The following is a 17,737-nucleotide window of genomic DNA, read 5'->3' on the forward strand; positions in this document are numbered from 1 at the left end:
ATTTCCAGGTTTATGGATCTAGGGTAGCAGATAGAATACCCCAGGTTGGGGGTCCAGGGGTGTGTCTGTGCGGATTTGTTCTTGTGCTTTTTCAGGGAGTTTCTTGAGCAAATGCTGTAGTTTCTTTTGGTAACTCTCAGTGGGATCAGAGGGTAATGGCTTGTAGAAAGTGGTGTTGGAGAGCTGCCTAGTAGCCTCTTGTCCATACTCCGACCTATTCATGATGACGACAGCACCTCCTTTGTCAGCCTTTTTGATTATGATGTCAGAGTTGTTTCTGAGGCTGTGGATGGCACTGTGTTCTGCATGGCTGAGGTTATGGGGTAAGCGATGCTGCTTTCCCACAATTTCAGCTCGTGCACGTTGGCGGAAGCAGTCTTACCATTAACACATTAAAATCCAGTAACAAAAAGAGAGCACGTCCAACATACCTGATGTTTTTCATGAAACCAAATTGCATCTGGCAGGATCTGGCGCAGGCAGTCAGCTGTTTGTAGCTGGTGCTGATCCAGGGAATGTCTGAATCTTAACCATGCTGAAGGACAAATGGTTCAAAGCTCTTTTCATTCATTTAAAACAGTCACAGCTGTCTGTACTATAGGTGCCACTTTTTGCTAACAGCAACAAGAGACAATATGACTATTCCTGTGTCCATTAATGTGGACTATAGATCCATGGCTCAGAGTTAAAGCAACTAATCACAGAAAGCATGAAAATAGAAATGAAAATCTGATATTTTAGAATACCGTAAAAACAACAAAAATTAGAAAAGAAATCCTAAGTCTTAGCCATTTACTGTTATATCAATAAAATAAAAACCAGCAGGATCTTATTAAAGAGGATAAGGCAAAATGCCACATTTATTACGAATACAGAAAGAATCATAGTAAGCAGTTAGTTATAGCGATAACATTCCATTCAATTTCATATTTATTCACACATTAATTCATACACACACACACACACACACACACACACACACAGGTTCTGCAAGGTTGTTATCATAGTTACCAGCCTTAGAGTTGCTCGTGCCAAGCCACTGGCCAGGTAGCCTGGACACAAGGAGAGAGCAGGGCCTTGTCAGATGCACATCTGATGCTCCTGGAAGTTGGTTTGCAGAATCAGACCTCAAAGTTCTCAGTTTCTAGAGTTCACTTTTATAGGAATTTATTCCTATGCCAGTCTATGGGAATTGCTTCATCATGCTGTTGCTGAATCAATCAGCAGATGGCACGTTCCTGACGGCTCCGTGCTGCCAGATGTTATCTTGTTCTTCAGTTCTCCCATCCTTGAGGCTGTTGGTGGATTCCAGTCTGCCCTCCGGGGGGTCCTCTGGTTATTTCCACTTGACACCTTCTTCAGCTGATAGACACTTGATTCTTAAGCTGGCACCTCCCTGATCATTCATTTATTATCCACATGAAGGCTCCATCCACCTACATGGTCTATCTCTATTTTAATCACAATTGTTAACAAAGAGAGATAAATACAACAAAAGGGCAGGGAGTCTCTGTGTGTGTAGTTTCTGTTACAAAGTATTGCTTTCAGTCACTCTCTGTCTTAGGATGTACTAACACAATTAGCAGCTTGCAAGTTTCACACAGAGCGGGAGAGAAACAGTAAAAACAAGAGACCAAAAACCAAGAGACTTCTTAAATAGTAATACCCTGGAATTTAAACTATGGGGAATCAAACTCATTTGTAATTTTAATACAGAACTTCTTTAATATGATCCAACAAAAATTAGAAAAGAAATCCTAAGTCTTAGCCATTTACTGCTCCATAGAGACTCATCCTGTCTGAGTAGCAGCCGTGTTAGTCTGTATTCGCAAAAAGAAAAGGAGTACTTGTGGCACCTTAGAGACTAACAAATTTGTTAGTCTTTAAGGTGCCACAAGTACTCCTTTTCTTTTCATCCTGTCTGATTCATCTTAATTTGTTTTACTTCCATATATTAATTTCCAGAAAGCAAATGCGGTTTAAATTGCTCAGTGCTAATATGTTTCCCTTCCACCAGGATGAGAACATGGTTAGCTTTTTCAAAGGCGGCATCAAAGTCAGGAACAGCTATCAGACATATAGGTAAGTAGGCCTGAATTATTGTAGTATTATCATACCAGATGCACTTCTGCAATAAAAAGACTCTGGTGGGAGGGGGTGTCTCAAACAATTAGCGTTGTTATTTATTTACTTAGGCACATGGTGTAAGCTATAATAACTATCTTCAAAATCTAGGAGCATGAATAATTTTCAACCCACGCAGATTGTGATAAGTGGTCCCCCTCAGTTCACTCCTAGAGAACATGGATTTAATACTGATTGTTGGCTAGCAAGTGAGCCACCTCCATAGGCAGATGCAGTTTATGTCCAACCTCCTCCCTCAGTCCTAAAACCAATCAAACAAAAACATCTTGAGTAGCTTTTAACTTGTCAGACAACTTGTTTCCTCTGTACTGTTATATGCATATGCTGCCTTATGTTTTCCGCCTGAATAACTTTTTTTAGATTATTGGAAAAAACAGCCAGACAAATAAGAACAAAAGCAAAGTCAGTCACAGAGCTCAGTATGTCCTCTGTAACATGCATCAGAGGGGTAGCTGTGTTGGTCTGGATCAGTAAAAGCGGCAAAGAATTCTGTGGCACATTATAGACGAACAGACATATACTACATGCATCCGACGAAGTGGGTATTCACCCACGAAAGCTTATGCTCCAGTACGTCTGTTCGTCTATAAGGTGCCACAGAACTCTTTGCCTCTGTAACATGCTGCATCATCCTGCCACACAATAGTGCAGACAGCTCCCCTAGAAATGTTAAAGGTATATGGAATTCTCCTTTTTAAACCACTCATGACAGTAGAGTACAAGTTCATAGGTCCATCATTTGAAAGACGACCATGTAAGTCTACCAAGCTGGCATCTCTCTCTATTTTTGCAAATACAAGAGATGTTCTCCTTAGTTCATGTACACACAAATCCCGGTATATTTCCTGTTGTTTGCATGATAAAGAATTTGCTCTTCACATGTTCAGTCATGGCATGCTTTCTTAGACTCCTGGTTTGTTAAAGTTTTGCACGTGTAGAAAGAAGCTGTTCTCACTGTACTAATGAATAGGAAAGAGAAACGAGACCTTTTACCACCATCCCATGGTTAACAATAGCTTCTGGCTACTTTCATCTATCTAGATTAGATGAGACTTCAGAGTTATGATTATAATTGTTATATTTCAAAACGACTGGTCAGCTTTCTTACTGAATTGGGCTAAATATTTACCTGGTTATCCATGTATTCTGTAATGTTATCTTCTGTATTGTTAGGGAACTGAACACTCTTATACAGTCTCCAAACTATGTTAAAGGAAAGAACTATCTCCATTTTGAAGGTGGCGTAAAGCTTGGAGTTGGAGCTTTCAACCTGGTATGTAAAAGAAGTCTTCACTAAGGCTCCCCTCCTGTAAACACTTACAGACATGCTTAAACACCTGCATTCTACCGTGTTTAATGGAACCGTTTGAAGTTAGAAGTGTGCAAGTATTTGCCGGGCCGGCTCTCTGATGGTTTACAGCATCTGCAGATATTAATGTGATTAAGAAACATCAAGGGTGAACATACTACACATAAAAGAGAAATACAAAGGAACTGCTATGGCTGCGATCCTACAGTTTACTGTGTGCAAGCACTCCTCTGTATTTGCATGGAGCTCTGCTGACTTCAAGAAGTCTCTGCATGAGTGCAAGTGTCTGCCCGTCCAACATTCATTGTAGGATCTGGGCCTATGTTAGCACCATGGTCAGGACAAAGTAGCATCTTGGGCCATTTCAGTAACCTGAGCTGTGATCAGTAGTTCGACTGTGGAAAGAGCTGATCACAGCTCAGTCTTCACCTGAGAGCTCCCTGCATGTTTACAATACCTAAAGCTTAAAGAAGATGTGTCTGAGACCCCTCTGTGATTGAACTGAACTACACTGCCTTTGATATGGAATCCTGCAGGCAAAAGGTACCATCCCCAATCACTGCCATTTCTCCCAGCCAGGGATGGCAAATCAGTTTGACTGAAATAAGAACTAACCAGAACCTAATCTGAACAATTTTCAATGTTCATAAGTTTAAATTGACTTTTTTGCAGGTGGGCAGTGAGTGGGGGGTTGGTATGCAGGTGTTTAATTATTTTTGTGCACTTTTCTACATCTTGGTTTCATCCCACATCGGAAGTGGAAGCACCACCAGTATGCTGTGAAAGAGAGGATGCTTTTACTGGTGGTATTTTTAAACTGTAACAAGTAAGATTTGGATGTAATGGCTTGTTAGGCCAATCCCCCCATCCAGCTCCTGGGAACGCCATAGCCTGCTGGCATGGTAGAAAGAAGCATCAGCACTTTCACCCTAATCCACTGCTCAGATTTGAAATCAGAATGTTCCTTCTCCTAGACAGACTTGCCGAAAGAGGCTAAGTGAGCCCTGTCCGCCCAGGGTTGAAATCAGAATTTTTCTGCTAGATTCAGTTAATTCATAGCACGTTATTCCACAATATTTGGTGCCACACTTGTGGGTTGGGGTAACAGACATCAGAAGACAGGAGACAGTAGAGAGAGAGTTCTTCAAAAGGTGGCAGGTGTAAAGTGGAGTGATGTTAAGACAAATGAAGTGAGAAGGAGAGAAGGATCTGAGATCAAGGGGATTGGCTATAATCTAAAAGATTACAATGTGGGGGACCGCTGCAGGAGGCAAACAGATGATAGGATGCCAAGGAAAATCAGTCAGACCTAGAGGCTGGCCACTGGCTAGATGGCAGGACATCATTTGCAGCAACATGACCAGGTGGCACTTAATGGAGGAACAAGATAAGGACAGGAATAAATAGCAGCAATGCTGTACTGCTCCCTGTGTCTGTAAAGATGCTTTGGGATGAGAAGATGATTTCTAAACTGGCCAGAAGCAGGCTACCAGATATTTTCTGTGAAAGTCTGATTTTGATTTCTGCGTATGTTCAACTCAGTGCTCAGAGAAGCTTTACGTAAACTGTGACTGTCAACAGTTAAAAACTGTTTTTCCACCAAATGCATCCGATGAAGTGAGCTGTAGCTCACGAAAGCTTATGCTCTAATAAATTTGTTAGTCTCTAAGGTGCCACAAGTACTCCTTTTCTTTTTGTGAATACAGACTAACACGGCTGCTACTCTGAAACCAGTTAAAAACTGAGTCACAGCAGATGCAGTCTGATTATGCATGAATTGTTCTCATATTTCTTTAAAAAAGTATAGCTGAGTATTTCCACAGCATCCCCTTTAGTGTGTTCTTTTAGTGTCTCTCCTTCCCATAATGCATAAAGGTGACTCCCATTAAAATAATAAGAAGAAAGAATGCAAACTAAAATGGTGGTTATTGCTATTAATATTACCTTACTGGCTGTCATAATACTGGGACCCCAATTTATTTGATATACTGTATAAATGCATCTCAGATCTTCTCTGTCACTTTTTTCTCCAGAAGCATAGTTCCTTCTCTCTTTTTTTAAAAGGGGATCATTTTTATTTTTTTTTAGCAGTGACCATTTTAAACTTGCTTTTCAATTGTTAACAGCAAAAGCAACATTGATTTACACTCTACTTGGTTCAAAGGCTACTGTAAACATATCATTGTTTAGTTGTAGGAGTTGGTATTTACCATACAGGCAGTTGCATAACAAGAAGTGAATCCGTGTCACATGTGTTCCTTTTGTATACTTTAATATAGGAGTAGTATCGGTTTTCCTGTTTTACAAACTGGTGGCCTAACCCTGAGTTCAATGAGATTACTTAGAGTAATAAGAACTGTGCCCAGTAGTAAGTGTCTGCATGATCAGATTTGTGGTTGGTTGGTTTGTTCTGACACAAGAACCTGTTTCTTGGAACAGTGTAGTGGACTCCAAAAACTGATCCATGTAACACATAGATAGCGAGTATGCTGCTTAATGGGTCTGGCAAACATTTAATTTCTGTAGTTCCCATCGAAATAATCATTAAAATGCAGCAACCAGTGTTATCCAGAGTTGCTGTTAGTTTTACCTAGGAAACAGGAGTTTACATATTTACTGTGATACTGAGGCTGATATAGTTTTGTTTAATCCTTAAGGATACATGAGATACAACAAATAGCTGAGAGAAATATACATCTACACAAGAAGACTTAGGGGGAGCTAATTAGGCTTTTAACGATTTTATTGATTGCCTTTGGGGTTTGGAACGATCATATCAGACACTCTGGGGTTGAGAGAGAGGAGAATATCAATTCCAATTACTGCTCAGCTTATTTATGTTTCTTTCCACAGACATTGTCCATGTTTCCAACAAGGATCTTACGATTACTGGAGTTTGTTGGGTTTTCTGGAAGCAAGGTAAATATCACTCATTTGATAAGATTGTAATAAATTTTGGTGATACATTACAGCTGGAATCTGATTCCCTATCCCACCATTCTAACATTCTTTGAAATGTGAGTATGGCAGGGTTTTCATCACTGGAGCTGACGTTACTGCTGCTCAAGGATTTTTTTCTTGGTCTTTATTAAAAAAACAAACTTTGTAAATATTTTAAAATTTAGGACAGTGATATGATTGGAAAATACAAGAAAGATAAGAAGCAACAGTTCAAAGTATAATATTGAGATTGTTACTATTTATTTATTGGATTGCAATAATGCTTAGAAGCACTATTTGTAGTTGATATTGAGTTAATTTAATAAGGAGGTTGAGAATTCATCTAATTTAATAGATACTGTAATCACAGAATCCTGACAGCCCTGATTCTGTTCCTGTGTGGAACCCAGCTTAAAAGAGCATGCGTATGATTATGTATCCATTCTTTTCTCTATGCCTTTAATGGCAACTATTAACTTCAAAGACATATCTAAAATCTCCTAAGTAGATGTCTAGGAATAACTGGCCTGGCATGTACTCAGAAAGCGTGGAGTGGTGGAAGGAGGTTTGGTAGTGGCAGCTATACTCATAGGATCTTGGGTGGGTCTGTAGGAAGAGATCAAAAGTATTTTCCTGGAGGTCTGTTGTCCCAGCACAGGATATGTTAATTCCTGCTGGAAAGGATGGAGAGGGGGAGGAGCGGGGACGGGGGATGCTCGGGGGAGGGGGCAGAATCATGTCCGGGGCTGCCGGCCCTGCTGATCAACTCCTCCCACCCGATGCCTCCTGCATGCCGCGGAACATCTGTTCCCTGGTGTGCAGGAGGCACTGGGAGGGAGAGGGAGGAGTGGCATGGGGCATGCTGTGGAGTGGGGGGGGACGGAAAGAGGTGAGGAAGAGGAAGGGCAGGGGTGGAGTGGGGGTGGGAAGAGGTGGGGCAGGGGTGGGCCTTGGGAGAAGGGCTTGGGGCTGAGCGGGGGATTTGGGGGTCTGTGAAATATTTTAATTCAAAATGGGGGTCCTCGGGTTGCTAAAGTTTGAGAACTGCTGGTCTAGATAATACTTAGTCCTGCCATGAGTGGAGGAGACTGGACTAGATGACTTCTCGAGGTCCCTTCCAGTCCTACAATTCTATGATCAACATGCTTTTGTAAAGACACTTGGTGAACAGTCATCTTGTATAGGAAAACTTTCACCCTTTTTTATTCAATCTCTCCTTCCTGATTGTGGACAGGCCCTGGGATTTCTCATGTGGCTCTGTGTGGGTTTATCCTTGTGCCAGTGAGTAAGCAGCTCCTGATTCAAATAGTTGGTAGCAGGCTGAAGCATGATCTAGAATTATCATAAACATAAGCAAAAATGTTCCAAATACTTTAAAAAGAAAGGGGGTATTTAGACATTTCATTGACCAAAGTTCAAGTGGGGTGTGCCTTGACAGTAACACTGTAATCTAAAAAGATCTTGCTGTGCTTAAGGTTTTGAGCCATAAGCCCAGATCTGAGAGAAGTATTGCTACTTGCATTTGCAATCACATTTAACATGGCAGGTTTCCAAAGCTCAGCAAGAGGAGTACAGACGTGACATTTCAAGGTGAGAGAAATAGAAAGGAGGACAGGAGATGGTAGGAGGGGAGAGGGAACAGGCATGTGTAACTCATGGTATCAGTCAAGAGGGAAGGAGTTTTGAGTCCTGCTGTGTTTTGACTGTAAGATGATGATTATCTTATTACTTCTTAAATTCTGTCAGAATGCTTGGTGCTGGGCAAGACACAGAGGAAGATGTGGCCTGTGTATTGAGAAAATCACAGTCCTATCTGAGAGCATAAATCAGAGGCATAATGCCCTGGGTCACTTGGGGATAATGTTTCACTCTTAGAATGGAGGGCTGTTTGTTTACTGTAGGTTATTAATACTGCATTTATAGACATTCATACCCAAAGCTTCATTAGAGCAACTTTGTATCACTCCCCTGATGCAAAGATGCCCTGAAGCCAGTGGATCTGGCCCCCAGAGAATTCCCCTTTGTAGTGGTATCCTCAGGTGGTACAGATCAGCCAGTATGTCCTCCACCCCACTCCCTCCAATTGGGTTTCTAGTGTATGAGAGTATGTCTGGTGCTCCTTTACATCCTGGGCTGCCCTTCAGGGCAATTGGCAGCTGGTCTAACTTAGAGCAGCTCTTAGTCTGAACCATTATAAAGTTTTAAATTAATCCTCCATGTCTTAAATGCAGTTTGGCAATGGGTCAAATGGCAGAATTATTGACATAGAAGGCAGGAAATTAGACTGATGGGGTCAACTTGGAAGTGGGAGGATATTTGTGCCAAATCAGTTGTGCTGAGTATCAATTTTGACATATGTCTTAATTTGTAATTGTTACCATTCCCCCCTTAGAAATCCTCTTATCTGGCATTTTCCGCTCTTCTGCAAACACTAAGCCAAAGTTAACTCCAAAGTGATCTTGCATAACACATTCAAGTGCTCTGTCTGCTTTGTGCCCAATTTAATTAATCAATTATGTAGATAAGCTAATGGTAATATCCATCCTATTTGATAAGCTTGTGGTGACATGGCCAAGTCATGAGACAAGAAAGGCAACTCTGTGTTTTGCTTTCTTTGTAAAGACCCTTAATTAAAAAAATGTGATTAAAAAGTTGTTTGAAGCTTTGTTGTAGCCATCTTGGTCCCAGGATCTGACACACACAAGATAGGTGAGATAATATCCTTTATTGGATCAATTTCTGTTGGTGGAAAGGACACATTTTTGAGCTACACAGAGCTCTCCTTCAGGTCACCAGTTGCTCAAGTAGTTTCACTTCAGGGAAACGGATGTAGTTTAGTTAAACTCCCAGCTGAAATAGGAATAAGCCATTCTGAGGTTTCTGAATGCTGCCCTTGTTCTCCCCACATTGCATGGTCTCTGTGAATCTGAGGAATCTTGAATAGTATTCAGATAGCTAGCAACTAGAATTTAACTATTTGGATATTAGTTCTCTTTTATTTTACTGACTTGGCAGGGCATCAATAGGGAATTGAATATTGTATGCCCCACATAACATTGGGACATAACATTTGCCATGTTGTCCTGTGTTTAATGTGTTGTTTAGCTATTTGGGGAATATGATTAAACAGATCTATATTTAAAAACCATCTATTGCCTGGACAGCTGTGTATATTGCACAGTAGCAACATTTCCTAAGATGGATTTTCTTTGGGAACACCTTCTCACTATTTCTGGGTTGGTGGTTGTCAGACAGGTCGTAGTTGTGATGTGCTGCTTCTCCTGCAGGGGGTAGGTAGTGTAAGTGTACACAACATCAGTAATAACATGCTCTCTTAGTGGGTATGATCTGGTCTCCCTTAGTGGCTGACCTGACTCAGTGAGAATAGACGAGATTTTTACTGACAATTTATGGAGTTACTTCTTTAGCTCAAGCGGTAGCGACTTGTGCTTTTGGTACTGAAGACCCCTTGGATGTACACAGTGCCTTTCTATAAGCAACCTAGGTCCACTAGATATACATTCTTCATGAGCCCTCTGTTGGTTTTTTACATTAGATCTTAAACAGGAAAGAAGTGGTTTGCAAGAAATAATGCAAGAGTTAATTTGGAAGAAGTTTTTTTGCAACACTCCTGGGTCTGTCATTTCCTGATATTGCTGTTGTAGGCAAGAACTCCAAGAGTAATTTTAAAATACTTCTTTCTCTCTCTCCCCCGCTACCATCTTGCATACTTTATTGTCATTAAGTAAGGATGTCCCTCAATGTCTCTGAGATATAGATGTATTATGGTACTCAGATACCACAGTGACAATGGGCATTATATAAAAATCTGAATAGAACAGAACAGTGTTACACATGTTGTACAGATAAACAAACCTGAGGCACAGGGAGGCTAAATGATGGTCAAGTAGCAAATTACTTTGAGGACTTAGTCTCGGGTATGCCAGTGTTCCTGTCCTCCATTCTAAAGCGTTAATGAATATTATGCTGTGTAAATAGAGACATATAATTTAAGGCCCAAAGGGACCGTTAGATCATCTAGTCTGACCTCCTGCATATCATAGGTCATGAAATTTCACCCCATTCACCTATATTGAGTCCAATAACTTGTGTTTGGCAAACTCATATATATTACATTGACAGTAACTATTCATGTCACCACTGTGTGATGTGCCTAGATACATTGCATGGTGGTAATATGTGCCAGTTGCATAGGTACTGCAGAATTCTGTGTATTTTATTTTTCAGAAATGACATTAGCTCTATTGGATGATACTCATGACTCATAAGCACTATTGCACTCTCCCCTGATAACGGTCCAGTTATCCCTGAGTCACTGCTCTGCCACATGATATTTTGCAAAAGTGTGTTCTCTTATAACTACATAAACAATTTGTGTCACTGCTGTAGATATACAGTACAGTCCATGTGTTTGAGCTCCCAGTATAGCTACATGTGATACTACAGAAGTTAAAAGCAAAATAGCACTGTAATAGCTTTACAAGACTTTGTCTTCCTTCTCTAATTTTTGCACAGGAGTATGGTCTGTTGCAGCTTCAAGAGGGAGCATTGATGTACAGCTTTAGGTCGGTGCTGTGTACCATGCTGCTGCTGTGCTATCATACCTTCATGACCTTTGTGTTAGGTAGGATTATTCGCAGTAACCCTGTAATAGTCCTTTCATATGATCAGTTATTGCTGGGAAACAAGGGGAAGAAGTGGTTAAATTGTAAACCTGTTGGTGAATTGTTCATTCAAACCTGGACTGGACGGAGTTGGATAATTTGTGGTGGATGATGTTTGCAATAACTGTCATCACTGTGGAAAGGGCTTTGTTTTTCAAGATGGAGGCTTGTGTAGGATATTTGGGAGGGGGACCTGAGGGGAGAGTTGGGGTGTTGCCATAAGAAGAGGTCACAAGAACAAGTTAGTGTTTGGGTTTTTTTTGTTTAAGTTCTTGTAAAAAGATTTGCTAAATCCTGTTTTCATATTCATTTGTCACCCCTGTCTTCTTGGGGTGATGTATTTCCCATTAAAATGATACATTCACTCATGGCCTACTCCTAAAGCACTCTTTGACAAAGTCCCATTGGCTAGGCCTAGGCAAATATACTACCAGCTTTTATAATAATTGGTAAATGTACCTGAAAAATGTGTCATTGGATACCTCAACTCTGGTCTCATAGCCCTATGCAACTGCAAAAGCCATGCAGTGTGGCCCAGTAAAAACTTGGCCTAGTCTAGTGCCAGTCTTTATAGTTCTATGTTTTAAAAAGGTTGCCATGGCATTAGGAAATGGGGGATGCCCCCGTGGCCATTCAGAAGCCAAGCAATGGGCAGTCAGGATCAGATCCTGCCCACTTTCACTTTCCTTCTCTTTTTCTGTCTTGCACAGAATTGAGGATCCCAGGCAATGGGGAGGGAGGGAGGGAGCAATGTCGCATGGAGATTTCTGCCAGCACAGAACCAGTTTGCCTTTACGGTGCCTCCATGTAAGCACAACTTCTTTGTGCCCTCTTCTGATCTGTCTGAAGTGGTGCAGGTTGAGCGCCTACGTTTGGACCTAAATGCTACTATATGGGAGAAATTATTTATTGGCCAGTTGATGATTACTCAAGGCTATTGTTTCCTATTCCTTTTCATATTTGCATTGTTTTACTCAACTAATCTAGGCACAGGGAAAGGAAACGTTGAAGAGGCAGAAAAGCTACTCAAGCCTTACTTGGCTCGCTATCCAAAAGTAAGATGAATCCTAGTTTAGTGTTTGTAGCTAGAATGTATCAGCTGCAAGAAAATTGTTCATGGTTGCTTTTGTTTATTACAGGGAGCCATATTCCTGTTTTTTGCGGGCAGGATAGAAACAATAAAAGGCAATATTGATACAGTAAGTAATCCTTTTCTCCTTGGAAAAGAACCTTCAAGAACAACGTTGCCCTATTGGTCATAAAGCCTGGCCAAGATTTAAAATAATAGGAGCCTAGGTTGGCCTTCTAACCATATTTAGACACTCCAAAGCCAATTATCCTAAACTTTGGGCAAGTCCACCTCCAATGCTGAACTTTGTGGGTGGGATCCATCTGTAAATTTGTAGTGCATAAAAACAAAACAGAAATTGTATTCTGATGATTGCTTTGAATGGCTTGACCCACTGCTTTCAGTTAATTGAATTGTACAACATAAAATAACCATCTGTGATTTGTTTTAATGACTTGATTGGATCAAGGCTTAATCATTTTAATTTGAAAGGTCTACCTTGAAAATGCCCAACTTCAAGCAAAAACCCCTTTGAAATAATGATAGGTTTCAGAGTAGCAGCCGTGTTAGTCTGTATTCGCAAAAAGAAAAGACGTTCTTGTCAACTGCTGGAAATGACCCACCTTGATTATCACTACAAAAAGTCATCGTAGTCGTCCCTCTCCCTCCCGGGCTCTCCTGCTGGTAATAGCTCACCTTAAGTGATCACTCTCATTATAGTTTGTATGTAACACCCATTGTTTCATGTCCTCTATGTATATAAATCTCCCCACTGTATTTTCCACTGAATGCATCCGATGAAGTGAGCTGTAACTCACAAAAGTTTATGCTCAAATAAATAAGGTGCTACAAGTACTCCTTTTCTTTGAAATAATGTTTTTGCAACAGCCCTTTAAAGTGTTGCTGTGCCTTCATGCTGATGTGCAATCAAGAACCCTCATTATTGCTGTCCTGAAAAGGGTGCCAGAAGTGTTGGCCCAGAATGGAGCACTCCAGTCAAACAGTAGCTGATTATATATATCCTGAACAATGCAATTCCTGATTCAATTAAACTCAGCAGAAATTCCACCAGCTACAGCTGAGTGCTAGTTGCAGAGCTGGTATCAAACTATGTGGCCACTTTGAGGCAGTGGCTCTGAAAGACCGGACAATTAAGCAAGTATGTGTGTGCAAGTGATGAATGTGGTATGCTGTCTTGTGCTGTTCTTACTCCAGTTTGAGGATGGTAACACAGTTCTCCAATATTAATGCATTTTGTCTAACCCATCTTGAAGCCCGCTGTGCCTTTAACGCTCTGCAGTTATTTTCCTTTGCCTGCTCTTGGACTTCTCTCCCTCCAAACCGACTTGCCCTATTCTCTTCTCTTACTTTTTTTTACATGTCTCAAATACTCTGGGGCAGATCCTCAGCTGGTATATATTGCCATTGCTCTGCTGAGGTCCGTGGAGCTTTAATATATACACCAGCTGAGGATCTGCCCCTCTGACTTTAATTTCCCTTACAACAAACACTCCTCTTGCTGCTCTACAGTTCACCTACACTCAGCATTAGGTAATAACATTAAGGTATAAGGAGGACTCTAGCTGGTAAATACAGGATGATACAGGATGAGAGTATGAAGTCAAGGGTCTGATCCTGCTGCCTGATCCTAGGAAATGCTGAGCACTCTTATCTCCCATTAACTTAGAATTGAGGGCACTCCCCACCCAGGAGCAGCACTGGCTCCCAGTGCTGTTTACTGAATGGACACATTGGACGTGTCTATTCTGTTAAACCTGTTTTTTCTTACGATGATTATGGTTATGTTTGGAGTTTCCTTTGTTCAGGCAGTTAGTAGGTTTGAGGAATGCTGTGAGGCTCAGCAGCACTGGAAGCAGTTTCATCACATGTGTTACTGGGAACTAATGTGGTGCTTCACCTACAAGCGCCAGTGGAAGATGGCCTATTTCTATGCCGATCTGCTAAGCAAAGAAAACAATTGGTCAAAGGTAAGCTAAAGTGACAAAAAAACCGATAATTAATGAAAGAGAGACTAAAGCTTAGGTGTTACATTTTAATTGGGTTGAGCCACATCTATCATAGGGTGAGGGCAGTAAAACAAAATCTGGCTTGCTCTGGCTCATGCAGACAATGCATAGAGGGAGAGCAGTGCAGACATTCTAAGCTTGTCCTGTAATCTGGGAATACAGCTGGATTTCAGAGCTGATTTTTAACTAAAGGGCAGTCAGCTGGCAAGGGGCTTTGTCATGTGCTAATTGGCCATCCTGCGCAATTAGCGGTAGGTCGTTATTTCTTTTATTGCAGTTACATTAATGAACATGAGCTGTTTTGGTGACAATGTGGAAGGTAGTGTTTCGTAATGAGAGTTAAACATGATGGTGCCTACTAGGTAATAGTAAATTAGCAAATTTAGCTAATTAGCAAATATTAAAATACCAAATTCCTTGGTTTAAGGGACTACACAGCCCCGCTCGTGAGCAGATCTGGCCCAACACATGTGAAATGGAAGGGGGTGTTGTCTCTAGGACACTGACTATCTCCCTCCCTCCCCCATTTACCCGAGCCCCATGACAGCAGCATCTCAGTTGGGTTCTTTGGTCAGCAGCTGATGGAACCAGGGCATTGGCCCTGTCACAGCTCCTGCAGAAGTCAAGTGGCCAGGAGGTAGAGTTGGGGGCCAGCACAACTGCACAGACGGGCAGCCATCCATGCATAATGGCTTCTGACTAAACCAATGTCAGGCTTGCCTTTGCCATGGATCTCTGGGGGAGAGGCCTTGTCTCTGCCTATTTTGCAGCCACCAGAACTTCTCCCAGCAGAGGCAATAATGACCTGGAGCACTGCAAGCTGAAGCTTGCCAAGATGTCTGTTCTTTTGGCCCCTTCCTGGAGGTCACTGTGCAGAACAGGGAAATCAGACCCATATCCTGGGGGCTGCAGTAAACTCTGATGGTAAAGACTAAGGTGTTTATAAGAGATTGTAGGGCTCATGAGAAACACCTTCACATGAGTTCTGTGGGCAGCAGCCAATCACAGAACCAGGTTTTGCATACTGAACATTCGTTGAAAACGTGAATTAAATTATAAACAACAGGATGAAATTGAGGGGCATTTTTGTGGACATGTGGACGCATGAGTTCCGAGGGCAACAGCCAGTCACAGAACCACCTTTGCATACTGGATGATTGTTGAAAACCCCATTCTGAGTGTAAATTCCATGTCCTATGGTAATTGCTGTCCCCTGCTGTGATGGCCACTACAGCAGCACTCAGGAAGTAATGAATTATTATACTTCACCTTCCCTTGGCATTCACTATAACATCCTCCAGCACCCTGCACTTTTGATTGTGTATTACTCAGGAGTTCTTATGTGATTAATCACTCATTAGTTCTCTTTAGTAGGGAAGCTTCTTTTTTGTTTCAGAGTAGCAGCCGTGTTAGTCTGTATTCGCAAAAAGAAAAGGAGTACTTGTGGCAGCTTAGAGACTAACACATTTATTTGAGCATAAGCTTTCGTGAGCTACAGCTCACTTCATCGGATGCATTTGGTGGAAAATACAGAGGGGAGATTGATATACACACACAGAGAACATGAAACAATGGGTTTTATCATACACACTGTAAGGAGAGTGATCACTTAAGATAAGCCATCACCAGCAGCTGGGGGGGGAGGGGAAGGAGGAAAACCTTTCATGGTGACAAGCAAGGTAGGCTATTTCCAGCAATTAACAAGAACATCTGAGGAACAGTGGGGGGTGAGATGGGGGGGGAGAAATAACATGGGGAATTAGTTTTACTTTGTGTAATGACTCATCCATTCCCAGTCTCTATTCAAGCCTAAATTAATTGTATCCAGTTTCAAATTAATTCCAATTCAGCAGTCTCTCGTTGGAGTCTGTTTTTGAAGTTTTTTTTGTTGAAGGATAGCCACCCTTAGGTCTGTAATCGAGTGACCAGAGAGATTGAAGTGTTCTCCAACTGGTTTTTGAATGTTATAATTCTTCACGTCTGATTTGTGTCCATTTATTCTTTTACGTAGAGACTGTCCAGTTTGACCAATGTACATGGCAGAGGGCTATTGCTGGCACATGATGGTATATATCACATTGGTAGATGTGCAGGTGAAAGAGCCTCTGATAGTGTGACTGATGTGATTAGGCCCTATGATGGTGTCCCCTGAATAGATATGTGGACAGAGTTGGCAACGGGCTTTGTTGCAAGGATAGGTTCCTGGGTTAGTGGTTCTGTTGTGTGGTGTGTGGTTGCTGATGAGTATTTGCGTCAGATTGGGGGGCTGTCTGTAAGCAAGGACTGGCCTGTCTCCCAAGATCTGTGAGAGTGATGGGTCGTCCTTCAGGATAGGTTGTAGATCCTTGATGATGCGTTGGAGAGGTTTTAGTTGGGGGCCGAAGGTGATGGCTAGTGGCGTTCTGTTATTTTCTTTGTTGGGCCTGTCCTGTAGTAGGTGACTTCTGGGTACTCTTCTGGCTCTGTCAATCTGTTTCTTCACTTCAGCAGGTGGGTATTGTAGTTGTAGGAATGCATGATAGAGATCTTGTAGGTGTTTGTCTCTGTATGAGGGGTTGGAGCAAATGCGGTTCTATCGTAGAGCTTGGGTGTAGGCAATGGATCGTGTGGTATGATCTGGATGAAAGCTAGAGGCATGTAGGTAGGAATAGCGGTCAGTAGGTTTCCGATATAGGGTGGTGTTTATGTGACCATCGCTTATTAGCACCGTAGTGTCCAGGAAGTGGATCTCTTGTGTGGACTGGTCCAGGCTGAGGTTGATGGTGGGATGGAAATTGTTGAAATCATGGTGGAATTGCTCAAGGGCTTCTTTTCCATGGGTCCAGATGATGAAGATGTCATCAATGTAGCGCAAGTAGAGTAGGGGCACTAGGAGACAAGAGCTGAGGAAGCATTGTTCTAAGTCAGCCATAAAAATGTTGGCATACTGTGGGGCCATGCGGGTACCCATCGCAGTGCCGCTGATTTGAACCTCTCCAACGCATCATCAAGGATCTACAACCTATCCTGAAGGACGACCCATCACTCTCACAGATCTTGGGAGACAGGCCAGTCCTTGCTTACAGACAGCCCCCCAATCTGAAGCAAATACTCACCAGCAACCACACACCACACAACAGAACCACTAACCCAGGAACCTATCCTTGCAACAAAGCCCGTTGCCAACTCTGTCCACATATCTATTCAGGGGACACCACCATAGGGCCTAATCACATCAGCCACACTATCAGAGGCTCCTTCACCTGCGCATCTACCAATGTGATATATGCCATCATGTGCCAGCAGTGCCCCTCTGCCATGTACATTGGTCAAACTGGACAGTCTCTACGTAAAAGAATAGATGGACACAAATCAGACGTGAAGAATTATAACATTCAAAAACCAGTTGGAGAACACTTCAATCTCTCTGGTCACTTGATTACAGACCTGAGGTTGGCTATACTTCAACAAAAAAGCTTCAAAAACAGACTCCAACGAGAGACTGCTGAATTGGAATTAATTTGCAAACTGGATACAATTAACTTAGGCTTGAATAGAGACTGGGAATGGATGAGTCATTACA

The 17,737-nt window shown here is 41.9% G+C and overlaps 1 protein-coding gene across 2 annotated transcripts in view; it reads left to right on the forward strand.

Moving 5' to 3' along the window:
* TTC39A (tetratricopeptide repeat domain 39A) overlaps positions 1–17,737 on the forward strand; it is an 87,092-nt gene that overhangs the window by 54,449 nt on the left and 14,906 nt on the right. For both annotated transcript variants that reach the window (XM_043520248.1, XM_038412385.2), the window contains exons 6-12: positions 2,018–2,082; positions 3,319–3,418; positions 6,308–6,373; positions 10,931–11,039; positions 12,067–12,134; positions 12,219–12,278; positions 13,975–14,136. In XM_043520248.1, coding sequence (XP_043376183.1) covers positions 2,018–2,082; positions 3,319–3,418; positions 6,308–6,373; positions 10,931–11,039; positions 12,067–12,134; positions 12,219–12,278; positions 13,975–14,136 — 630 coding nt within the window. The remainder of the gene's footprint in view (positions 1–2,017; positions 2,083–3,318; positions 3,419–6,307; positions 6,374–10,930; positions 11,040–12,066; positions 12,135–12,218; positions 12,279–13,974; positions 14,137–17,737) is intronic.

The sequence above is a fragment of the Dermochelys coriacea genome, chromosome 8 (assembly GCF_009764565.3).
Source record: "Dermochelys coriacea isolate rDerCor1 chromosome 8, rDerCor1.pri.v4, whole genome shotgun sequence".
Taxonomy (NCBI): domain Eukaryota; kingdom Metazoa; phylum Chordata; order Testudines; family Dermochelyidae; genus Dermochelys; species Dermochelys coriacea.